The 27,222-nt window shown below is 42.2% G+C and overlaps 1 protein-coding gene across 2 annotated transcripts in view; it reads left to right on the forward strand.

Moving 5' to 3' along the window:
* Positions 1-27,222, forward strand: part of cep135 (centrosomal protein 135) — a 135,814-nt gene that overhangs the window by 27,412 nt on the left and 81,180 nt on the right. For both annotated transcript variants that reach the window (XM_043690562.2, XM_043690581.2), the window contains exons 7-8: positions 5,825-5,909; positions 23,398-23,526. In XM_043690562.2, the coding sequence (XP_043546497.2) occupies positions 5,825-5,909; positions 23,398-23,526 (214 nt within the window). The remainder of the gene's footprint in view (positions 1-5,824; positions 5,910-23,397; positions 23,527-27,222) is intronic.

Below are 27,222 nucleotides of genomic sequence, written 5' to 3' on the forward strand. Positions count from 1 at the left end.
GCGATGAGTGATATATTTTGACATCAAGGATGCATTCGACCAAGTGTAGTATCAAGGAGCCCAAGCAAAACTAGAATCAGTTGGTGTTGGGGAAGACTCTCCAATGTTGGAGTCATACCTAGCACAATGCCTGAGAGCATTGTAGGTCGGCCTACTGCATGTGAACTGCAGTGTTTCAAGAAAGCACCTCATCAACAACTTCTCAAGGGCATCTAGGGATGAGCAGTAAATGCTGTCCAGCCAGTGACGCCTATATCCCATGAGTGAATTTAAAAAATAGTCTGCCTTTGATTCTTCCTACTAAAGTGCATGACCTTATAATTTTACTATTTTTCATCACTTTGTAAGTCTTAGTTTCTGCTTGGATACTGTTTCTGATTGCTGTTAATTACAGGTCAAGTTCTTCTTTTTGAATGTAATTTTTTCACTGAGCATTATGAAATCTGTTTAAAAGTTTGCCACTGCTCACCCAATGATTTTCCCCTTTGACTATTTTCCCAATTGTTCCTTCATGGCTCTGTAATTTTCCTTATTGAAGTTGAGAATATTCGATTGAGACCTGAATTGATCTCCCTCAAACTAAAATTGAAATTCTTCTATGTTTTGATTGCTACCTGCCTAGTCGATCCCTAATTACGAGATCTCTTGTCAATCCTAGCACTTTGCACATGGCTAGATCTAAAATAACCTGTTCCTGAGTAAGTTCTGTTACATACTGTTCTAAAAAGCAGTTCCCAATACATTCTAGAAATTGGTCTTCCCTGTCACCACTACTCATCTGACTTTTCAAGACAATGTTCAGATTAAAATTATCTGTGGCAAATGTAGAGCCCTTCTTACACTGCCCCATTATTTCCAAATTTATATATTGTCCTGCAGTATAGTAATGTTTCAGGGGCCTATAGACAATTCCCACCAGTGATTTCCAACCCTTGCCATTCCTTATTTCTACACAAACTGATTCCACATCATGACCTGCTGCACCTGTTACACTGAGAACTTTCTTGATGATCAAAGCTACCCCACTTTCCTTTCTCTCTTACCTAACTTCTGGAACACAAATACCCTTGAATATTGATTTTCCAGTCTTGATCACCCTATAACCACATCTCCATAGTAGCCATCAAGTCATGTTATTTTATTTATACTTGTTCCATCAACCCATCTATCTTGTTGCAAATGCTGCATGAATTCTGATAAAGATCCTTAAGCTTTGACTTTTTAATCATAATTCATTTCTCTGTTTCTAATTTCCGACCTCTGTCTGTCACACTTTGATTATTGTTTGTCCGTTCACTACCCTGCACCTCTGCTCTCTCATTTATTTTCTGAATTTTTGTACTTCCCTTCAATTTAATCCTTAAATTTCACCCCACATCCCATTAGTAGACATCTGTTTGCACCGAATACAGCAATGACAAGGGACACTGATACTTTTATTTTGTGTAACTGTGCTCCAGAATGAATCATGCAAGTGTCAAAAAGTGTTGAAGATACCTATCAGCACATGCCTAATTGGCTGGCACTGACTGCAAAGTGGGTAGATAGAATCTGACTAATTACTGCCTGACTAACTAACTTCAATTTATCAGTAATAAAATGGACGCAGTCAGTGGTAGTGTAGTAGACAGCTGTTTGGTGAAGGAAGAAAACAGACCCTTTGGTTCAACCCGTTCATGCCGACCAGATGTCCCAACCTGTCTTCCACATTGATTTATTCCCCATGTTCAGTATAGCATAAGCGCAGACTACTCATTAATGATAGATTCATAGAGATTTACAGCATAGAAAAAAGCCCTTCAGGCTGTCAAGTCTGTGCCAGTCAAAAACAAGTATCTACCTATTCCAATCCCATTTTCCAGCACTTGATTTTAAGTCTTAGCATCATAGTTCCCATTGAAATACTTAAATGTTATGACGGTTTCTGCCTCTATCACTTTTTCAAGCAGTGAGTTCCAGATGCCTACAATTTCTAGGTGAAAAAAAAATCTTTTCTCATATCCCCTATAAATCTCCTGGCCCTTACCTGAAATGAATGTCCCTTGGTTATTGATCCTTCCACCATGGGGAAATATGTATTCCTATCTACCCCATCTATGCCTCCCCTGAATTTTATATATCTCAACTATGTAACCCCTCAGTCTTCGCTGCTTCAAGGAAAACAATGCTAATCTGTTCAATCTCTTTTCATAATTAAAACATTTTAGTCTGGGCAATGTTCTGGTAAATCTTCTCCATGCTCTCTCCATTACAATCACATCCCTCCTTTAATGTGGAAAGTAGAACCGAAGACAATACCCTAGACGTTTTGTTCAGTTTCAGCATAATCTCCTTGCTGTTAAGCTTCATACCTCAGCTAATAAAGGAAAATATCCTATATGGCTTCTGAACCATTTTATCTACCTGTACTGTTATGTTAAAGGGCTAGTGGACATGCATACAAAGGTCCCTCTGATCTTCTGTGCTTCTTCAGGTAGCAACTGATAGAGTCATAGAGATGTACAGCATGGAAACAGACCCTTTGGTCCAACGCGTTCATGCCAACCAGATGTCCCAACCCAATATAGTCCCACCTGCCAGCACCCGGCCCATATCCCTCCAAACCCTTCCTATTCGTATACCCATCCAAATGCCTCTTAAATGTTGCAATTGTATCAGCCTCCACCACATCCTCTGGCAGCTCATTCCATACACGTACCACCCTCTGCTTGAAAAGGTTGCTCCTTAAGTCTCTTCAATATTTTTCCCCTCTCACCCTGAACTTATGCCCTCTAGTTCAGGACAAAGAGGATTGATGAGGGCAGAGCGGCAGATATGATCTATATGGTCAGAGTATTAAGTACAGGAGTTGGGAGGTCATGTTGCGGCTGTACAGGACATTGGTTAGGCCACTGTTGGAATATTGCATGCAATTCTGGTGTCCTTCCTATTGGAAAGATGTTATGAAACTTGAAAGGGTACAGAAAAGATTTACAAGGATGTTGCCAGGGTTGGAGGATTTGAGCTATAGGGAGAGTCTGAACAGGCTGGGCTGTTTTCCCTGGGGCGTCGGAGGCTGAGGGGTGACTTTATAGAGGTTTACAAAATTATGAGGGCATGGATAGGATAAATAGACAAAGTTTTTTCCGTGGGGTGGGGGAGTTGATCATGTATTCCCTTGTCTTGTTTGTCTTGCCCAAATGCATCACTTTGTACTTATCCATATTGAATTCCATTTGCCAATCATCAGGCAATCTATCCTTCTGTAATCTAAGGCTATCCTCCTCACAAATTACCACCCCACCAATTTTTGTATCGTCTAACATCAGTCCTCCTACATTCAAGTCTAAATCATCTATATACACCACAAGCAGCAAAGGCCCCAAAACTGATCCCTGTAGGATCCCACTGGACACGGACTTCCAGTCACAAGAACACCCCTCAACTATCACCCTCTGGTTCTACCATTTCTTTCTAAAGATGGGCCTCCTGCCCTTGGAAACTGGTTCTTATAATTATTTAAAATCCATTATTTGGACATGTTCTGGCACATCTTAAGTGAGATGTGTCATAAAACAGGCTTCTGATCCAGTGGCAGGAATACTACCATTACATCATAAGATCCTCATATCCCAATTAATATTGCCCATTAGAGCATGCATATATATACACACTCATTTATGCAGTATTTGCAATATTACCAATCAGCAGTACGATTAAGCATCAGGTGCTCCCCAGTAACCCACGCATGGCTCCAGACTACATAGTAACCTTGTTTCAAATTTAGACACAACTGAAGTCTAGAGGTGAGGTGAAAGTGACAACCTATAATATCTTAACAAATTTGGTGTCAAGGAGTAGATGCAGTATAGTTTCAACATTTAAAAGACACTTGGATGTGTACATGAATAGGAAATTGTTTAGAGGGATATGGGCCAAAAGAAGGCAAATGGGACTAGTTTTGTTTGAGAAAACTGGTTGGCATGGATGAGTTGGCCCAAAAGGTCTGTTTTTGTGCTCTATGACTCTATAAGTTAATTTTTTTTAATGTTATGTATAATGCTTTTTCTATGTTTTTTTGACATTAAAATCTCAATGTATAAATATGCAAACATATATTTTAAAGTTAATTAAAAAAACTGCCAAGATACCCATTTGCTCACGTTTCGATAGTTTAGTTTGATTTGATTTCAAATATTTGTCGTATGGTCGTACAGTTACCCTAATTCTTTATTTCAGACATTGGCCTCAGAATAATTCTAACATTGGGGTTAGACAATTCAACCCCACATCCTATTCCATTCAAGAGATCAAATTAGATCAATACCTCACATCAATCTGCATGCCTTTAATTCATTATGTCTGTACCCTTGCCTGATACCATTTTCATCTGTGAAAACGGAAAATGCTCGGGAAATATAGGTGGCATGCTAATGTTTATGGAGAGAGATAAGCAGTCAATTTTTCCAAGTCCACAGCCTTTTCTTCGGAATGGAGGAGGGCTGAAAAATTATTATTTTCGTGTTGTTGACAAAGGGTGTTTCAATAACAATTTCAATACTGAAGGAGAATTTCTCATTTCAGCTACCTTTTCAATGGAAACTTTACTAACTGACCCAGCATCAGTTGTAAGATGAAATAAAGAACTGCAGATGCTGGAGATCTATAACAAAAATGGAAATTGCTGGTGAATCTTAGCAGGCCTGCCAGGATCTGTGAGAAGAAAGCAGAGTTGATGTTTGAGTCCTAGAAGCTGGGGTTCCCAATCAGAAAATCAGACATTGTTCTTTGAACTTTCACTGAGGCTTGCTAGAACATTGCAGCAGCCCTGCCATAGAGATGTTGGTGTGGGAACATGGTAGTGTGTTGAAGTGGCAGGCAACAGGAAGATTAGGGTCATTTTTGCAGACTGAATGAAGGTGTTCAAAGCACATCACCCAGTCTGCGTTTTATTGCCCCAGTGTCGAGGAGACCACAATGTGAATAGTGAATACAGTATACCAAATTGAAACAAGTACAGTTAAATCACCGCTTCACCTGGAAGGTGTGTCTGTGGTCTTGGATGGTGAGGAGGGAGGAGGTAAATGGGCAGGTGTTACACCTTATGCGATTGCATGGGAAAATGCCATGGGGGTGTGAAGAGGTATTGGGAATGGAGGAGGAGTGTGCCAGTTTTCAATTGCCACACCACTGTGTGCCCACACCAACATTTCAAAGGCAGGTCTGCTGCAGTATTCCAGCCATATCATTTCCCACTTGGGGACCCTGCAGTCTGTTGGATTCAATAGCAAATCAATAACTTAGGGTCTGATACCATCCTTCCTTTTTTTTTATCTATCCACACCTGGTCCAGTTATGACATGGGTTGCTTTTAGCACAGTCACCCAATCTCTCCTATTCTTAGCTCTAACTATCACTTATTCAGCTGTTCTCCTGTCCTGTCCTGCTATCCATAATCTCCTTGTTCACCAAGAATTCATATCTCTCTCTGTCTCTCTCTTCTCTCCATCTGCACCTACCCGCTGAGCTCTCCAAACCCTCTTCCCCCCCTCCCCCCAACTTCGTCTTCAGCATAAATACCAGTTTCCTAGCTGCTAACCATTCTGATGAAGAGTCACTAGACTTGAAACGTTAACTCTGCTTTCTTCCCACAATTGCTACCAGATGTGCTAAGTTTCACCAGCAATTGATTGTAAGATTATGTTCCCTTGTTCTAGAAGCCCTGTTTGAATTGCTGATTTTTTTAAAATGAATTTATTCTTCCTACTCTATATTCGTGTCCATCTGAGAGATTGGGATTTTTTATTGTAACTTTATTTATGACTTTTTGTGATCATTCTTCCAGAATACTGGATCTGCAAGCTACAGTTGATGAGCTGAAGTCTGAACTGGAAAAATCAGATCGTGGGATGAGAAAATTCCAGAGGCAGGTGAGATGGTTATATGTGGAAACAAACTTTTCATTTTTTTAAATTTAAAGCTAATGGGAACATTTTCAAAATCACATGTGTGCGTCTAGATTTTTTTCAGTCAAACTGATTATTTGCAAAGTCATTCTTCTCAAGTCTCAGTCTTCAGATATTTTATGTGTTTATTGTATTCTATATGAAGTGTCCTCATAGTATGAAGCTAAGTCAAAAGGCAAAATATGTTAAATTATCCACTATACTAGAAGTGGCCAAAGTATTCCACATTCTAGAGCCATCACTCAAGCCCCATTTTTCAGCAATCAAAGCCCAACCATAATTAGATTAGATTAGATTACATTACATTACAGTGTGGAAACAGGCTCTTTGGCCCAACAAGTCCACACCAGCCCACCGAAGCGCAACCCACCCATACCCCTACATTTACCCCTTACCTAACACTACGGGCAATTTAGCGTGGCCAATTCACCTTGCCTGCACATCTTTGGACTGTGGGAGGAAACCGGAGCACCCAGAGGAAACCCACACAGACACGGGGAGAATGTGCAAACTCCATACAGTCAGTCGCCTGAGGTGGGAATTGAACCCGGGTTTCTGGCGCTGTGAGGCAGCAGTGCTAACCACTGTGCCGCCCACTAATGTTGCTTGTACAGACTGAGCACATTAGATACATGTTTTTTTAACCTCCCCCAGTCTGAAAATTGGAAAAAAAACTGCTCCAACATTGGTGGACCTCACTTGAGGAGAAACCTTGAACCACCAATCAGAGAGTATCCCTTACCAACCATCCAGGTTTGGCAGGTTCAAAGTGCATTCTTATCCCTTCAAAAGAGTCTATGGCACTGGATGGCTATCAGCACAGACCAGGCAGTGCTGGAGCAGGTCAGGCTAAGCATTAGGATTGTTGGTAATAATAAAGAAATCGTAATTGAGTTCAGAAACACAGCCAACTAGTTAGTAAAGAAAGCAAGCCAAGATCTGGCAGCAAGCAATTTCTCCAAGAGATTTTGAATATTTATTATTTGGATTTAAATGTATGGGGTTTTTGAATATGTCACAAAAACATTTTGAATAATCGAATAGATGATGATCTGGTTTTTAATTTTTTTTATTATGTAGGGATTTGATTTTGTTTATGAACATGGTTCAAAAATGGAATTCTGTAGTAGTCATATATTGTGACCAGTACTTTTGAAATTGGGTAGTATTTATTTAAATACTTGTAAATCACTCAAAAAAATGTAAAAATGTTTTATTAGAAAAAAAAAGTGACTGCGTTGCACATGATGTTTAATTATGATAAGAGCAAAATGCTACAGATGCTGGAAATCTGAAACGTGAACCATAATCACCAGCTGATTCACTTTTCAACAGAATGTTAGAGATGTTTTTTTACACATCGAAATAATGTAGATGGAACTTATTGTCAAATAAAGAAAAAGACTTGCGTTCATATGATGGTGTCCATGATCCAGGATAACACAAAATGTTTTATAGTCAAAGGATTACTTACTTAATGTCTTCTAGAACAACATAGTAGTTAACTTATACTGTTCAGTAAATAACCGATTACTGATGGTTAGAATCTTAGAGATCTACAGCACAGAAAAAAAGCCCTTTGGCCCATTGAGTCTGTACCTGTCAAAAATAAGCTTCTAACTACCCCGATCTCATTTTCCAGCCCTTGGCCCACAGCCTTATACACAGCCATAGCATTGCAAGTACTCATCTAATTACTTCTTAAATAAAGGCTTCTGCCTTTACCACCCTTTCAGGCAGTGAGTTCAAGATTCCTATGACCTGCTGGGTGAAAAATGTTTTCCTCACTTGCCCTTTATATCTCCTGCCCCTGACCTTAAATCTGCACTCGCTGATCATTAATTCCTTCACAAGGGAAAATGTCTCTTCTCATCTACCCTACCGGTACCCCTTAGTTTTATGCATCTCAATCACGTTCCCCACCCTCCACCTCCTCAGTGTTCTCTGCTCCAAGGAAAACAACCCACCACCTTTTGTATCATGTGCAAACTTACTGATCAACCCCCCACCCCCACGTTCAGTCTAAATGATTAAATTATACCACAAATAGCTGGGGCTCCCTGTGGGATCCCACTTGTGAAAATGTGTTGCTGGAAAAGCGCAGCATAATTAAACATGCAGCAGGTCAGGCAGCATCCAAGGAGCAGGAGAATCAACGTTTCAAGCATAAGCCCTTCTTCAGGCATAAGCCCTTCTCCGTCCCCGCCCCCACACCCACCACCACCCCCACTCCCAGCTCCAGCCCCACACCAGGTCCTAGCTCCCAGCTCTGCCGTGTTTTCACCATCCCTCCAGAACTACCCCTCTCTGAGCATGAAAGATCAGTCCTCAGCAGAGGCCTCACCTTCATTCCCCTACGCTCCTGGATTAACGAGTTCAACACGCGGCGTGACATCGAACAATTCTTCCGCCGCCTTTGCCTCCGCGTCTATTTTTGTTACTCTACAAGGATCCCACTGGTCACAGCTTTCCAGTCACTAAAACATGCCTTCACTCTCTACTTCCACTATAAATGTCCCAAATGGGACCTTATCAAAATCCTTGCTGTTGTCCAAGTGGACTATATCAGGTGCTTTGCCCTTATCTACATGACTGAATTTTCCGAAGAAGAGACTAATTAAGTTCATCAGTCATGACCTCCCCTTTGCAAAATCATTTTGACTCTTCTTGATTAATCTCTGCCTCTCCAAGTGCATATTAATTCAGAATTACTTCCAATAGTTTCCTCGTCACTGAAATTAGACAGACTGGCCTGTAGTTTCCTGGTTTTTTTCCTTGCACCTTTGTTGAATAATAGTATGACGTTGGCTGTCATCCAGTCTTCTGGTACCTTCCTGTGACCAGTGAAGAATTGAAAATAATTGCCACCCTGCTATTTCCTACCTTGCTTCACTCAAATTCCTGAAATATATTTCATTCAGCCCAGGAGATTTATCTACTTTTAAGCCTGCAAACACTCAGAATCTACTTTCTGCCTATGCTCATTTTAAAAATTATATCATAGCCCTTTTGGCTGACCTCTTTACCTATACATTGTCTTTCTCGCCAAAACATTTATTTAGAATCCTATCTACATCCTCTGACTCCACACACAAATTACTACTGTGGCCCTGAATGAGCTCTACTCTTTCCTGAGTTTTTGTTTTATCCTTTAATGTACAAGTAAAATAATTTCCCATTTTCCTTTATTTTACCTGCCATTATCATTTAGTGCCCCCTTTTCCCTCTCCAAATTTAGTTTTAAATTCCTCCTTGCACATTCCAAACTCCTCGAGAGCCTCTGTTCTGAGCCCGCTGTATCAGTTACAGGCCTTCCTTTTCCTCTTTATCCAATCCTGTATATCCCTCAATATGCAAGGTTCACTGTATTTGTTGATCCCATCCTTTACCTTCATTGGAACATGTTGGCTCTGTACTCTCCCTATTTCCTTCTTGATTGTGTCCCAGTACTCTGACACTGATTTACCTAAAAGTATATGTTCCCAGCATACTCTAGCCAAATCATATCTCATCTTATTAAAATCCCCTGTTTAGACCTTTGATTTCAGGCCCATCCTTGTCCTTCCCATAACAATCTTGAATCTAATGGAGTTACAATCACTGTCTGCAAAATGAATCTCCACTGATACTTCAATCACGTGCCTGACTACTTTATCTAAAATGAAGTGGTGGAACGTCAATACTCCTATCAAGCAGCACTTGCTCAGCAATAACCTGCTCACTGATGTCCAGTTTGGGTTCTACAGGGCTTCTCACCTCATTAAAGCCTTGGCTCAAACATAGATAAATGAGCTGAATTTCAGAGGGGAGATGAGAGTGACAGACATTCATCTGCTGACATGGCTAATGATTCCTGTAAGGAATTCTACTGCTGATAAAGAAAAGAGGTCTAAAAGGAGTCACATGACCAATAATTGAGCAAAGCTTCAGATTGCTAACAATGTAACTCATATGCCTGGACAAATCTAGGGTACATTTAGTATCCCCAACAAGGATCTCCAGAAGGTTTTGGTCTGCTGCAGAAAGAGGATGGTGGAGGCCAGTTGGCATCCTCAACAAGAGCAAGAGGACCCTGATGTAGCCAAGTAGGCTGCAAGCCACTCACCTGACTGCCAGAGATGGTCAGGAGAAAGGGAGGACTGCAGATGCTGGAGATCAGAGTAAAGAGTGTGTTGCTGGAAAAGCACTGCAGGTAAACCAGCATCCGAGCAGGAGAATTGATGTTTCGGACGTAAGCCCTTCATCAGTAATCTGATGGTTGGAACAACGTCATAAGTGCATAGTCCAGCTATCCTGAATACTTGAGTTTATTTGGAATGGTTCCCTATCATTTCCAAGTCAAAAATCCAAAACCCTTGTCGTCCAATCTGATCTTGCCATCACCTGAAGGTGACTGTTCAAGTGGAATTTTGATAAATATGGAACATAGTAAGAGGCAAGAGAATGAGCAGTTCAAATTAAGAAAAACCTATAATCAAATAAAGAAGCATAAATATGAGCATTGTTGCACCCAGCTCCCTGTCCAAGTGGATTTCCACACACAACTATTATAACTTTCTCATTCATTAGTAGGACTCCTGTTTGGCGCAACCCCACAGCTTCAGCTGTATTAGTTACAGGTTGCTTGTTTACTTACTCTGACAGATGACATACCTCTAGCAACTGTCATCTAAATTCTGGAATGTATGAGGGCTCCATCAAATTCTGCCACACCCACCTTCATGCAGGCTCAGTCATTAGGCAGAAAGCAGCAGGGCTTTGTCTGGGATGAATGGCATGGACAATTATGTTGTGTGTGGGTAAACAAGAGATGAGAACAGGAAACTGAAGAGGTATGCTCCTCCTCCATCTTTCTTGTCTTTGCCCACCTGTACTTCTCTGCTAGCCTGGAGGACACAGACGAAGTAGGCCATTGATCTGGGTATACTGCCTGCCACTATTGATACCACATGCAGATGGCGCCTCTTCACATAGAGGTGAACTGAGGCAGAAGTCTTGGCACTACTGCAGGATGCACAAATCTCCCTTTTATGGATGACTCTCAAAGCTTAGTGTCTTTTTTTTAAATACATTCATCTGGGATCTGGGCATGGGAAAAATCAATCTTTGTTACCCATCCCTAATTGTCCTTGAGAAATTGATGGTGAGCCGCTTCCTTGAACTGTTGAAGTCCATGTGGCCTGTGTGTACCCACAATACTGTTAAGAAGGGATTCCAGGGTACCCCAGCAATGCTGAAGAAACAGTGACATAGTTTCAAGTGCCTTGGTGTGTGATTTGCAGGGCAAATTAAAAGTGGTGGTGTTTCTGTGGATCAAATGTTCTTGTTTGTCTGGGTGTAAAGGTCTAACTGACCATTGCTTGGTGTCACCTGCATCCTCTGAGAATTCTGTCTTCAGCTGTGATCCTGCTTATTTGTATGTTTCAGCATGTGACAATCCAACTATTTCTGTAGAAGTATCCATTGAGATGAGCATCTCTGCTCGTTGTGGGTACAAAAGATTCATATGACAATACATCTGCAGAGTGCTTTCCTTCTTTTGAGGAATTCTGAATCTCCTTCCATCCCAGTTCCTCTTTCATCTTACAGGAGATAAAAGACCTGAGTTATTATTGATATGGGGAAAGGACTCAAACTCTACATTGTGTACACCATGTCATCTCAGTTAATTGTGACATCAGTTCAACCTGAATAATTGTTATGTGCCAAGTGGCAGTGTGATACCTAACGCTGTCACCAGGTATATGGGAGACCGTCCTCTCTCCATCTCCAATGCCTGTGACCTGATCAACCCTGCTTAATGTGTGGTGCCTATTCCTCCGTACTGGTCAATCTTTAATATGACTGCAATCCACTGTCGATCCTCTGCTGCTCCCCAGAATTTGGCACTCTTTTCCCCTACAAGGAGAGAAACCAGAGCCACAAGTAGAATGTGTGAAGAGGATAAACTGAGAAAATTTCAGGAGGGTGACTGCAAACGTTGGGTGCAAGATGTCAAAAAGGTGAGGGTGAGTCTATGTTCAGATGATAATGTGAGGTGATCCCAGCAGAGAGAAGAATGAGTAACCTGCAAGATATGTAGAGGGTAGTGCTGGAAATGTCAGTGTGTGGAAGTTGGCATCCAGGTGTTTTGTCCATACCTTCCCTGCCACTAATGGGATACCAAATCCTTAGAGTCGCTTAAATACGGAACTTTCCTCTGACATTGTAGGGGTTAATGTCAAAATTCTGTAAGTACATGGGATACATAAATTGTAGCTTTGCTGAAATGATTCTTTACTCATTTGTGGGATGTGGGTGTCCCTGGCTGGCCAGCACTAATTGCCAATCCGTACTCGCCCTTGAGAAGGTGTGGTGAGCTGCTTTCTTGAACCACTGCAGTCCACCTGCTGTGGGTTGACCCATAATTCCTCGGAGAGAATTCAGGATTTTGACCCAAGGACAGTGAAAGAAAAGCAATATATTTCTAAGTGAGAATGGCGACTGACTTGGAGGGGAACCTGAAAATGGTGGTGTTTCTATATATATGCTATCCTTGAGCTTCTAGATGGAAGTGATCATGGGTTTGGAAGGTGCTGTCTGAGGATCTTTGAATTTTTGCAGTGCATCTTGTAGGTAGTATCTGAAGTGGACGGAGTGTATGCTTGTGTATGTAGTGCCAATCAATCGGGCTGCTTTCTCCTGGATGATGTCAAGCTTCCTGAGCATTGTTGGAACTGCACTCATCCAGGTAAATGGGAGTATTCTATCACAACTTCTAACTTGTGACTTGTAGATGGTTGACAGGCTTTGGGGAGTCAGGAGGTGAGTTACTCGCTGCAGTATGCCGAGTCTCTGACCTGCTCTTGTAGCTGTTGTGTTTATGTGGCGAGTCCAGTTGAGTTTCTGGTCAAATAGGAACCTCAACGATGTTGATTTTGGGGGATTCCAAGACGACAACACTACTGAATGTCAATGGGCCCGCGATTAGATTGTTTCTTATTGGTGATGGTCACAGCCTGGCATTTGTGTGGTGTGAATGTTACTTGCTAGTTGTTAGCCCAAGCCTTGATGTTGTCTAGATCTTGTTGCATTCGAACATCAACTGCTTCAGTATCTGAGGAATCGTGAATTGTATTGAACGTTGTGCAGTCATCGGCAAACATTCCCACTTATGATAGAGGGAAGGTTGTTGATGAAGCAGCTGAAGGTGGTTGGGCCGAGGACACTACCCTGAGGAACTCCTGCAGAGGTGTCCTGGAGCTGAGATGACTCCAACAAACAATACAAACTTCCTATGTGTCAGGTCTGACTCCAACTGCTGGAGAGTTTGCCCCCGATACCCATTGATTGCAGTTTTGCTAGGGCTCCTTGATGCGACACTTAGTCAAATGCAGCCTTGATGTCAAAGCTGTCACTCTCACCTCACCTCTGAAATTCAGCTCTTTTGTCCATGTTTAGACCAAGGCTGTAATGAGGTCAGGGGCTGAGTGACCCTGACGGAACCCAAACTGGACATCACTCATAGCTCTGTTGATGATACCTTCCATCACTTTACTGATAATCGAGGGTAGACTGATGGAGTGGTAATTGGCCAGGTTGAATTTGACTCGCTTTTAATGTACAAGACCCATACCTGGGCAATTTTCCACATTGTCGGGTAGACACCAGTGTTGTAACTGTACTGGATCAGCTTGGTTAGGGGAGTGGCAAGCCTTCAGTACTATTGCTGGAATTTTTTTTTTAAATTAGATTAGATTAGATTACTTACAGTGTGGAAACAGGCCCTTCGGCCCAACAAGTCCACACCGACCCACCGAAGCGCAACCCACCCATACCCCTACATTTGCCCCTTTTAACCTAACTCTATGGGCAATTTAGCATGGCCAATTCACCTGACCCGCACATCTTTGAACTGTGGGAGGAAACCGGAGCACCCGGAGGAAACCCACGCAGACACGGGGAGAATGTGCAAACTCCACACAGTCAGTCGCCTGAGTCGGGAATTGAACCCGGGTCTCTGGCGCTGTGAGGCAGCAGTGCTAACCACTGTGCCACCATGCCGCCCTCCTGCCACCGTGCCGCCCTCCAAATGTTGTCAGGGCTGTGGTCTTTGCAGTATCCAATGTCTCCACCATTTCCTGGTATCACATGGAGTGAATTGAATCAGCTGGAATGCTGGATCATTGAAGGAGGCCGAATTGGATCATCCACTCGACACCTCCGATTGAAAATTGCTGAGAAAGCTTCAGCCTTATCTTTTGCACTGATGGGCTGGGCTCTTCCATCATTTGTGGATATTTGTGGAACATCCTCCTTCAGTATGTTATTTAATCGTCCACCACCAGTCATGACTGGATGTGGCAGGACTGCAGAGCTTTGACCTGATCTGTTAGTTGTGGGATCGCTTAATTTGTCTATCACTTGCTGCTTATGTTGCTCGGCATGCAAATAGTCCTGTTTGGTGGCTTTACTAGGTTGATGCCTCATCTTCAGGTATGCTTGGTGCTGCTCCTAGCATGCCTTCATGCACTCTCCATTGAACCAGAGTTGATCCTCTCGCTTAATGGTAATGGTTGGGTGGGGTATATGCTAGGCCAAGACTTTGCAGATTGTGCTGGAATACAATTCCGCTGCTGCTGATGGCCCACAGCACCTCAGTCTTGGATGCCCAGTTTTGAGTTGCTAGATCTGTTCGAAGTCTGTCCCATTTAGCGTGATGATAGTGCTACATAACACGATGGAGGTTCTTCTCATTGTGAAGGCGGACTTCATCTCCACAAGAATCGTGAGGTGGTCGCTCTTACCGATACTGTCATTGACAGATTCATCTACAGCTGATAGATGGGTAAGGATGACGTCAAATATGTTTTTCCTCTTGTTGATTCCCTCACCACCTGCTGCAGACCCAGTCTAGCAGCAATGTCCTTTAGGAATCGACCAGCTTGATCAGTAGTGCTGCTGCCAAGCCATAAACATTGAAATCCCCCACACAGTATACATTTTGTGCCCTTGCTGTCTTCGGTGCTTCCTCCAATTGTTCTTCAACATGAACGAAGACTGATTTATCAGCGGAGGGAGGACAGTACATGGTAATCAACAGGAGGTTTTCTTGCCCATGTTTAACCTGAAGCCAGGAGACCTCGTGGGGTCCGGAGTCAATGTTGAGGACTTCCAGGGCAACTTGCTTCCAACAGTGTACCACTTTGCCGCCACCTCTGCCAGATCTGTTCTGTTGGTGGGACAAGACATATCCAGGGATGGTAGTGGTTGTATTTGGGACAATGTCTAAGGTATGATTCTGTGAGTATAACTATGTCAGGCTGTTGCTTGACTTGTCTGTGAGTCAGCTCTCCCAATTTTGGCATTATCCCCCATACGTTAGTGAGAAGGACTTTGCAAGATCGATAAGGCTGCTGCTGCTGTTGTATTTTCCAGTGCCTGGGTTGATGACAGGTAATCCGTCCGGTTTCATTTCTTTGAGACTTCATAGCGATTGATACAACTGAATGGCTTACTTGGCCATTTCAGAGGGCAATTGAGAGTCAATCATATTGCTGTGGGTGCGAAGTAGTGTATAGACCAGACCACATGAGCTGGCACATTTCCTTCTTTGAAGGCCATTAGTGAACCAGATCGTTTCTTCTGACAATCAACAATAATTTCATGGTCATCAATAAATTCCAGTTTTTTTTAATTGAGTTCAAATTCCACCATTTGTCATGGCCGGATTTGAACCCGAGACTCCAGAACATTAGTTGAGTTTCTGGATTAATAATCTAGCGATAATACCATTAAGCCATGAAGGAATTCCAGAATTAAATTGGGAATAATCAGGAGTAAGTCATCAGTGCAGTTGCAAAAGTAAAAATGGTGAACTAAGGGGTGTAAGTTTAACTGGCAATAGCAATATTAATATAGATTAAAAACATTTACAGTTTTACTACATTATGATTGGTCAAAAGACTAACAGGAAAATGAGGAGTTGATAAAGTCAGAGCTCACCATGTTAGAATCCTTGTTGATTTTTCATTATTTTTTATTTTATTCTGTAATCAGTTTTAATTTGCAAACTGAAAAAGATTGGTGAGTTTTATGACAGCTTGAGGTAAAAGTAAGCTTTGATGTTTGTGAGTTAAGCTTAAGGGTTAATTGTAGGCTGATCCTTTCCTAAAGGCTTCCAACCATCACAGCAAAGCTGGGAAGAGCATTGTGTTTAAACAGATAGCAGAAGTTGGCTATTAATGAGATCAGTATGTGAGCTTCCAGCAAATCTGGAAGAGACCCTGTGTTCAAGCATATGGCCGGTGTTGAATAATTATTGAAGCCTCGGGAAGAGTTGATGAGTGTATCAGGGTGGAACTATGTTTTCTGAGAAATGATTCTGGCCTGCTGCTAAGACTATCAAAATTTGAAAGCTCCCTGCCTAATTTGATACATCAACTTCCAAAAGTCCACACAGTAGAAAACTGAGTTAGAAATATTGTTCCTTTGCCTGGGTGAACTGAGAAGGTGATCCTGATCAATGTTTCCGGAAAGTCCATACGTTTACACCTGTGAAACAATGCATTAGGAACGCCACTTAAGTAATCTGGCCATTTGTGTTATTTTCTTTTATTTATTATCTGTCTCTTGTGTGAATGGGAAGCTGAAAACATGTTTTAGGTTTAAAGGACAGACATTAATCAGTTTGCTAAAATTATTGTAGATCTTAAAGTAGGTAAATTGTTTATTTAATGGAGAAAGTTGGTGTGTAAAAATTAATTATTCACAAAGTATCATTTAAAAGTTTGGTTAGGAACCATTGGAATGACTATTTGGGAGTCAGTCGTTTAATTTTACTATGTTGTGAATACAGAAATGCTGATCTAGTTCAACAGACTGTCTCCGTGTTATAACATGACCAGGGGCTGGATTCCTGGATTTTGAAACGCAGACAGTGTTGGTCTGGAATTTTGCATTTTGGTATTTAAAGTGGGTGATTACTTTTCAAATGGCACTGGAAATAGTTCTGAATGTGTCAGAAGTTTCCCTGGTCTGGTTGCAGGGTACAACTAAAGCTAAACTAGCAGAGTTAGTCAGCAGACTGGATATAAAGTTACCAGAGCAAGGTAAGAAGGCAGGGAGTTTAGACTTAATAAGTGAAATAGTTGGGTTTAGCGGCAATAGAGAGGTGGGGCAGATAGTATATCAGATGCATCAGTGAAACTTGAGTTGCAGTTCAGGCAGATGGAAATGAGATAATTGAAACTGGAATTCCAAAGAGAGGAAAGAGAGAGAGAAAGAGAAAGAAAAGAGAAAGAAAGGGAGGAGAGAGAGAGAGAGAGAACACAAGAATTTAAGTTAAATATGATGCATCTTCAATCTAACCCAAAGGTTTGGAAAAACAGAGAAGAGGACGTTTCTAATTACAAGCCATTATATTCAGTCAGGAGACGTTTAAGATTGAGCAAGTTTTGCCAAAGTTTGAAGACAAGGATGTGGAAGCTTTTTTTCCCATCACTTGAGAAGATAGCAACACAAATGAGGTGGCCAAAAGCAGGTGGGATGTGCCCATGCAAAGTAATTTAACTGGTAAAGCACAAAGGAATGATCTAGGGATTATGATGAGGTGAGAAGTGATATTCTAAATGCATTTGAGATGGTCCTGAAAGCTTATAGAAACAGATGGACAAACTTATATTGAGTTTAAAAGCGTTAAACACAATAATTTTGATAGGTGGATAAGAACATCAAAGACTGATCATATTTATAATGCCCTCAGAGAAATTATTCTTTAGAAGAATTTAAAACTTCCTTACCTTCTATAATCAGAACTCATGAAAGAATTGTACAGTAGCTGTAATGGCTCATGATTATGAATTGATGCATAAACCTTTTTTCTTTCACTCCCAGGGATTTGAGCAAAATAAAAACGTGGGAGAGTGAAAGAGAGGCAGGAAACCAGGGTAGGGAATGGACACTGGGGAGCACACCACGAACTACTCCTTGGATTAAAAATAAAATCACAGAGTGGAGGTTAAATGTCAGGCCATGTGCATTTGGAATGATCAAAGTTGCAAGGTAGACCCATAGGGCTCATAAGCATTAGTAAAAATGGGTTGGCGAAAGATCACAAAAAGGTACTACCGTGGACTAGGTTGTAGCGTTAACTATAACAAAAAGGCTGGAGCTGAATTCGGTTCCTAGTAAGGAAATTGTCACGTAGATGAGAGGCATGCAGGATTTTTGCCAAAAGGGAGGATGATTCCTTTTCTTCAGGTGAGGTAACTAAACACTTAACCATACTAAGAGACACAGGAGCAACACGTCACTTTTACTGGAGAAAGAATTAATTTTCCCTCCAGAGAGTTTGATGGGAGCTCCGGTTCCCTGATATGAAGTACAACTGGAATGTGATTTTCCTTTATAAGGAGAGAGAGTTGTTGGATTAGGAAAAACATTACCTGTTGAGGGAGTAGATTTACTTCTTGGTACTGATATGGCAGGACTACAGATAGCATCTTCATCAATGCCCAAAGAAAGTACAAGAAACAGAAATTGCAGGGACAGGTCACTGGTGTCTTGCCTTCATATGTGATAACTAGGGCAAATGGTTAACCAAAACCCATCAATAAGGGTTGATGTAAAACCATACCAAGTGAAAAAATAACTGAAACTTTCCTGAATGGTGAAAAAGTATGCCTGGTGGAGTGTTTGGTATGACGTCCCTAACTACAACATAAAAAGCAGATCCTGAATTAACTAAGTTAACACAATCAGCTTATACTGGGTTAAAGGCCAAAGGAATGGCAGTGTGCTTTTATCTTTAGAGCAGAGTGCTAGGGAGGAAGTGGAGACTCCCTCATAGGTGTGTGCGTCCATGAGAGAGAGTGAGTGAGTGTGTGCGCATCACATGCACATTTGTGAACACTCTCATAGACACACACAGATATAAGTCAATGGGGTGAATTTGCATTTGCAGATACATTCTATTTTACTCAAAGTGCATAATCTGCAGGCAGTAAATCCATGTAATAATTTTATTAATTCCTACTTTGGACATAGAACCAGTCTGACTCAAGACTAGGATAAAGACAGACTCTAACCTCATACCTTTAATGCTTTGTCTGAGCTGAGATGTCACTTTCTTTTATAAAACCTCAAATTATCTCAATTAATTGTGCCTTCCCAGGATGTTAGTGGTGGGGGCTTTGGTGATGCTAATGGAGTTTTCACATGTTGTTTGTTTTTGGAAGGTAGGCTTGCTGGTTTGGCCAGATTTATTAATCAACTCTGATTCCCTTGGAGAGTACGATAATCAGCTCCATTCTTCAACCTATGTAGTCTTTGGCATATCCTCACACATACAATGCTTTTAGAAAAGGATATACTAGGATTTTGATCCAGCAGTGTGATGGAATATGATATAGTTCCAAGTTAGGATGATATGTGGCTTGAAGCGGAACTTGCAGCTGATCATATTTACACTCACCTGCCTTTGTCCTTCTAAATGGTCAAGTCTGTGTTTGGAAGGAACTCACAACGACATAAACACTTGATGTTGTGGGTGCTACGGTGGCAAATCCTAAGAGCTGTGGGCCAGTCATATTTGTTAGCTTTTTTATTATTGGAGAGCTATCTAAAGAACAAGCTGGTTACTTAACTCATTGCTGGAACAGCACAGCAGGTCAGGCAGCATCTAGGGAACAGAAGATTCGACGTTTCGGGCACATGCCCTTCTTCAGGAATGAGCAGAGAGTGTTCAGCAGGAGAAGATAAAAGGTAGGGAGGAGGGGCGTTGGAAATGTGATAGGTGGAAAGAGGTCAAGGTGAGGGTGATAGGTCGGAGTAGGGTGGAGGCGGAGAGGTCAAGAAGAAGACTGCAGGTCAGGAAGGCGGTGCCGGGCTGGAGGGATTCGGCTGAGACAAGGTGGGGGGAGGGGGGATGAAGAAACTGGTGAAGTCCAAGTTCATCCCCTGTGGTTGGAGGGTTCCCAGTCGGAAGATAAGACGCTCCTCCTCCGACCGTCGCGTTGTTGTGGTTTGGCGGTGGATGAGTCCAATGACCTGCATATCCTCGGTGGAGTGGGAGGGGGAGTTGAAATGCTGTGCTACAGGGTGATTGGGTTGGTTCGTCCGGGTGGCCCAGAGGTGCTCTCTGAATCGCTCCGCAAGTAGGCGGCCTGTCTCCCCAATATAGAGGAGGCCACACCGGCTGCAGCGGATGCAGTAGATAATGTGGGTGGAGGTGCAGGTGAATCTGTGGCGGATATGGAAGTTTCCTTTGGGGCCTTGGAGAGAAGTGAGGGGGGAGGTGTGGGCGCAAGTGTTGCACCTCCTGCGGTTGCAAGGGAAGGTGCCGGGAGTGGAGGTTGGGTTGGTGGGGGGTATGGATCTGACAAGGGAGTCGCGGAGGGAGTGGTCTCTACGGAAAGCTGATAGAGGAGGGGAGGGAAATATATCCTTGGTGGTGGGGTCCGTTTGGAGGTGGCGGAAGTGACGGCGGATGATGCGCTGTACATGGAGATTGGTGGGGTGGTAGGTGAGGACCAGTGGGGTTCTGTCCTGGTGGCGGTTGGAGGGGCGGGGCTCAAGGGCGGAGGAGCGGGAAGTGGAGGAGATGCGGTGGAGGGCATCGTCGATCACGTCGGGGGGGAAATTGCGGTCCTTGAAGAAGGAGGCCGTCTGTGTTGTGCGTATTTTGAACTGGTCCTCCTGGGAGCAGATGCGGCGGAGACGAAGGAATTGGGAGAATGGGATGGCGTTTTTACAGGGGGCAGGGTGGGAGGAGGTGTAGTCCAGGTAGCTGTGGGAGTCGGTCGGTTTGTAGTAGATGTCCGTGTTGATTCGGTCGTCTGAGATAGAAACAGAAAGGTCTAGGAAGGGGAGGGAGGAGTCCACCTGGACAGTCTCGGACTCCTCCCTCCCCTTCCTAGACCTTTCTGTTTCTATCTCAGACGACCGAATCAACACGGACATCTACTACAAACCGACCGACTCCCACAGCTACCTGGACTACACCTCCTCCCGCCCCGCCCCCTGTAAAAACGCCATCCCATTCTCCCAATTCCTTCGTCTCCGCCGCATCTGCTCCCAGGAGGACCAGTTCAAAATACGCACAACACAGACGGCCTCCTTCTTCAAGGACCGCAATTTCCCCCCCGACGTGATCGACGATGCCCTCCACCGCATCTCCTCCACTTCCCGCTCCTCCGCCCTTGAGCCCCGCCCCTCAAACCGCCACCAGGACAGAACCCCACTGGTCCTCACCTACCACCCACCAATCTCCAGGTACAGCGCATCATCCGCCGTCACTTCCGCCACCTCCAAACGGACCCCACCACCAAGGATATATTTCCCTCCCCTCCTCTATCAGCTTTCCGTAGAGACCACTCCCTCCGCGACTCCCTTGTCAGATCCATACCCCCCACCAACCCAACCTCCACTCCCGGCACCTTCCCTTGCAACTGCAGGAGGTGCAACACTTGCGCCCACACCTCCCCCCTCACTTCTCTCCAAGGCCCCAAAGGAAACTTCCATATCCGCCACAGATTCACCTGCACCTCCACCCACATTATCTACTGCATCCGCTGCAGCCGGTGTGGCCTCCTCTATATTGGGGAGACAGGCCGCCTACTTGCGGAGCGATTCAGAGAGCACCTCTGGGCCACCCGGACGAACCAACCCAATCACCCTGTAGCACAGCATTTCAACTCCCCCTCCCACTCCACCGAGGATATGCAGGTCATTGGACTCATCCACCGCCAAACCACAACAACGCGACGGTCGGAGGAGGAGCGTCTTATCTTCCGACTGGGAACCCTCCAACCACAGGGGATGAACTTGGACTTCACCAGTTTCTTCATCCCCCCTCCCCCACCTTGTCTCAGCCGAATCCCTCCAGCCCGGCACCGCCTTCCTGACCTGCAGTCTTCTTCTTGACCTCTCCGCCTCCACCCTACTCCGACCTATCACCCTCACCTTGACCTCTTTCCACCTATCACATTTCCAACGCCCCTCCTCCAAGTCCCTCCTTCCTACCTTTTATCTTCTCCTGCTGAACACTCTCTGCTCATTCCTGAAGAAGGGCATGTGCCCGAAACGTCGAATCTCCTGTTCCCTAGATGCTGCCTGACCTGCTGTGCTGTTCCAGCAATAAAGTTTCAGCTTTGATCTCCAGCGTCTGCAGACCTCACTTTCTCCTACTTAACTCATTGCCTTGGTTCCCTCAAAGAACAGTTCCGAAGTTAGTTCTTCCAATATGTTGGTGCCAGGATGAAACTAAATTGAAAGCAAGAAGAAAAGGTCTTGGCTTGGATTAAATTCTTTTTTAACTCCAGGTATTGCAACAACTCTGAGGATGGGTTTCTGCTGAGTGGACCTGGATTCCTAGTAAAGTTCTTATTTCCTAGATTAACTACAGTATAAGTTTCAGTATGTGAGGAATATAATACAATATATATAAACATGAATTTCTTTTTAATCTTGTTACCTTTCATTTCATCTTTACAGTGTTAATTGTATTAAATTTATAGAGGATATGTTGCTTTTTTTAAAATACCCATAAGATGCATTGAATATTCACTTGCTCTAAAGAAACTAATAAAATTTATTTGTTGAAATAAGCAGCCTTTCTTTCCCAGTTCAGTCCGCCTACTTCCATTCTTGCATATTCCATTAAAAAGCATAATTGTCTTTTGAGCAGTTTATACTATCTGCTTCATAAATTCATTGGCAACTTATTTCCTAACTCTGTTTTCATTTTGGGAAGGAAGTTCAGACTGGACAGAATGGCTGAAAATGTGCCTTCACTTGACTTCTCATTGATGCATCAAAATAAATTTTAACCAGGAGCCAACACAGGACAGAGATTTAATAGTGGTTATGGTCAGATTTTCAACAGAATGCATTTTAATTTATGTAACACTTACATCACTTCATGAAAATGGATAGAATTTTGATTTAAGCTTTGTAAATGCATCCTATTGTCATGCAATAAATATTTTTTAATCAACTATTGTCACCAGTGTTGAAAATTCCAGGAATTGTGACAGTGTTCCCTCTCATTTCTTTGTACTGTCACCTTGTACTGTGTGGTCTCTTTCAATCAAAAGCACAGCCAGACATGCACTCACCTTAGTGGGAATGTTGCAGTCAACACACTTTCCATGCTTTCTATTTCATTACATAGCATTATTCATTTATCTTGGTGTAATGTAGTGTGCTGCCAAGGGAGTTAAAAATGAGAATGCCGTGTGTCTTTTTCAGAGTCTTTCACTTACATTATTTGTATTCAGTGTGTGTGTGTGTTCATGTCAATTTCAATGCATGTGAATTTTTATCATTTGTATATGCCAGTAATATAAACATTTCCAGAGAATACAATATTGACTCTCCATCATTATGCTTTGATACAGATACTTTAATACATAAAATACTTATTTTCAGCCTAATCACACTCCTCCTTTTCTCAATGAACATTCTTTTGCAGATTGAAGTACGAGATGAGGAAATAGAACGCTTGAACCGGACACTGGAAGGTGGCCGTCCTCATGATGTGATCTCTCTTGAAGCCAAAAACAAAAGTAATGAGCGACTTATAGCACACTTAAACCTTCAGGTGCGAGTTCTATTATTTATTTGTGATATTTATCCAGAAGTAAGCCATTACTATGACAAAACGCTTTTGAGGTACATTTCCTCGAATATTTCTGAAGTGGCAGATAATTGAGTGATCTGTTTATTATAGCTAGTGTATATATTGACCACGTGTGATAAAGGGTGTGCAGCATTGCTAAGGAAAATGATTTTGATGCTTTATTATTGGGAAAAAAAGGGAAGTTCTGTTTCTTTCTTGTGGGTCTTGGACATTACAAGATTACAATATGAGGGGTATTTGATAACCACACTAAATGCCTGATTTTAATTCTGGCTGATGAAATTGGGTTGGTATGTAATTATAATAACAGTTGTAAATATTTGTTAATCAACTTGTTTAGACATGTTGTAAAATCCCACTGGAAGAGGCAAAACTTGATGCTACCACTTTATTTCCTTTGTCCTCCTTTCTACAGTTAGTTTTTATCATGCACCCGTGGATTTGGAGCTGGTATTCTCCACAGGAAGTTAGCATGTTTGTTAATGTATTTAAATTGTGCTATTGTGAGCTGGAGTCTATTTTAACCAAAATATTGTGATAGAGCTGATGGGGTTACTGTCTCAGATCCACTAATGTAGTTATTAGAGCAGAGTAAATTTCATGTAAGTGAACTTTTGGATCATGGTGATGTTTGATAGTAAAAAGAAAAACCAAAATCCATTTTGTTTGCCTGCTACCATCCTGTATTATTTATTGACCAGGTCATAGCAATCAATCTTAGCAAAGACCCAGAAACTGAGATAAGGAAGATCAGAGTATTAGAAAACTTTGGGAATGAAAAGTCTAAAATCACTTGATTCTCCTCAGCATTTTGCACTTGCAATGCTACCACTTTATTGTTTCATCAGCTGCAGTATGCTTTCTGTACTTAAATTGATTGCAATACGCAATATACAGTACATACAGGGCATGAATTACAAGTGGGGAGCTCAGGAAGATGTGTTCCTCCATGCAGATTTCATAGAACTCTGGAATGTCCTGCAATAGGACCGCTGTCTTCAGGACCAAGAAGCCACATTTTGCCAGTAGCCATGAAAATAGCGATAGAACTAACCTTCACTAATTGCTTCTTTCAACCACAACTCCCAGTCTACAGTTCACAACTGCACTGAACAGGTTGATGACACTTTTCACTGGGCTAAGTAGTGCATTACGTCACACCTCACCTAAAAGCCAACATGGGAGAGTTTGGGAATTTAAAGCAGTGTCTGATTCCTTGTCCAGATCAATAGTCATTACCCCTGTTTTGCTTTCAAGTATTCAGCAAAACAGCGAATGTCATTTGTCAATAGAAAACAATAACTACAAGATCACCCCAACTTGTTCTTGAACTGAATATCTTAATAACACTATTTTAGAAGGTATTCTAGGGTTAACCACATTTCTGTGGGCCTGGATCATACGTATGCCAGACCAGGTAAATATGGCAGATTTCCTTCTTAGAAATGACATTGGTTTCTGAGACCATCAATTATATTTTCATGATCAGCATTATTGAGATTAACTTTTTAGTCTCAGATTTAACAAAGTATTTAAATTTACTAGCTGTGAACTCATGTCCCAGAACAGTAGAATGGGTTTCAGCCCAGTGACATTACCTCTATGCCACTGTATTCCCACATTTTATAGCAAAAGTAATTGTGTTCTGTTTAGTTCTCACCTAAGTGATCAAATTTACTTCTTTTCTTAAAAGAGGTGAGCTACTTCTTTGATATGCTCACCTAATAGAAAAACTCATTTACAGCATAGAATGCAGACATTTGCGCTTTGTATCCATACAGGTCAACAAAGATCTGACTACGCTAATTTCATTTTGCAGCTTTTGGCCCATAGCCCTGAAGGCTATGTCAGCATGAACGAATATCTAAACACGACTTAAATGTCACCAGAGTTTCTGAAACGATCACCCTTTCAGGCAATGAGTTCTACACCATTCCATGAAGGAGTTCTCCTCAACTCTCCTCTTAACTTTTTACCTATCTTAGTTCTGTCTCCTGTTTATTGGCCCTCTATTAATGGAAAAAGGAGTCTTCCTATAATCTGATACACCTCTATGAGGCCCCCGTTCAATTTTTGCTACTCTAAGGAAAACAACAGCAGCCCCTACATTCTGTCTTCATATCTCAATCCCTTCTGTCCAAGCAGCCTCTTTGTAAATCTCCTTTATACCTGTTCTATTGCAATCACATCATTCATGTTATGTAGTGACCAAAATAGCGTGCGATACTCCAATGTTGGACCAATCAGCATTTTATACAGTTCCGAGTGCTGCAGAGCCCCACTGGAATCACTTATAATCACAGAAACGTTCTTCCACCATCACCCCTGTTCTCTGCTTCTCAGCCATTTTGAATCTAATGTGCTACTTTCCCTTGGATCCCATGGGCTCTTACTTTCTTGTTCAGTCTGTTTTGAGGATCCTAATCAGAGGTCTTTCTCATGTCCATATAAACCACATCAAATGTATTACTCTCATCAAAATCGGGTTACCTCCTCAGGAATTTCTGTCAAAATTGTCAAACACAGCTTTCCTTTAACAAGTCCATGCTGACTATCTTTGATTAATTCCTGTCTCAAGTATAGGTATATTCTGCCCCTCAGAATTCTTTCTAATAATTTACCCATTACTGAAGTTAGACTGACTGACTAGTAATTTCCTGGTTTATCTCTTCGTCACTTTTTAAATAAAAGGACGACATTTGCAGTCCTCTGACACATCACCAGTAGCTGGGGCAGTTGAAAATTATGACCAGGATTGGATGGCCTCTGCTTCTTATATGGAATCCTTGGAGTGTTGATGGCTAACAATCTCTGAATGATATAAAGAGAACAAAGAAGGAGGTGAGCGTGTTTGGATGGAGAAAGATTGGAGTTGCAGTGTGTCATTGTAACTACGTGGTAGGATGCGATAGAGGAAAGGAGAATGGTCAGTAGTGGAGAAGAATTATTGAGAGGAATATGGTTGAGAAGGGTGAAGTGCTGTACTCGTCTTTCAGCTTTTATAAGATGAACAAAAGCCCTTTACCCAATAAACCTTCATCACTATTCTCTATGCCTGTTACATAATGGCCCTGAAACGATTCTGGAGCTGGTGAGGAAGTTTGTCCCCTGACTTTGTTTGGGAATATACAAAAGCCAGGGCAATCGTTCTACTCATTCCTGGTTCATCCACCAGAGAATGACAGGAGCTGTTGTATGCTTTTCTAGTTGTACAGTTAAGAATGTGGTAGAGGAGAGGGAAATTGTTGAGAATAACAGGGATAGGTGAGAGATGTTTATCAGATATTGTTGAGCTGAAATGTCTTCAATTGTGACTTTAGCAAGTACACAATTTAAAACAGTTCATGAAATCTTAATTGAAAATTCAGTGTGCCTCACACAGAAGATCAATTGAATGTAAGACTTGAGGTATAGGTTTGTCCTCTCCGAACAGATGAAAGACCATTGTGAATATGAATAAAGAGAAGATTATTTGTTTTGATTTAAGGGCCAAATTTGCCAGGCAGGTTTGAAGTAGTTAGTTTAGGGGTCAATTGATATCCAAATGTTTTGATGTCTTTGTCCCAAGACAACAATATGTATAGCAAGCAAGCTTATAGAACCCAATCAATATTGTAATTATAGCTACACAACTTTCGAAATAATAGAATTTGTTGT

Source organism: Chiloscyllium plagiosum, unplaced genomic scaffold (assembly GCF_037043375.1).
Source record: "Chiloscyllium plagiosum isolate Xiang-an unplaced genomic scaffold, Cpla_swu_hap1 HiC_scaffold_1, whole genome shotgun sequence".
Classification (NCBI taxonomy): domain Eukaryota; kingdom Metazoa; phylum Chordata; class Chondrichthyes; order Orectolobiformes; family Hemiscylliidae; genus Chiloscyllium; species Chiloscyllium plagiosum.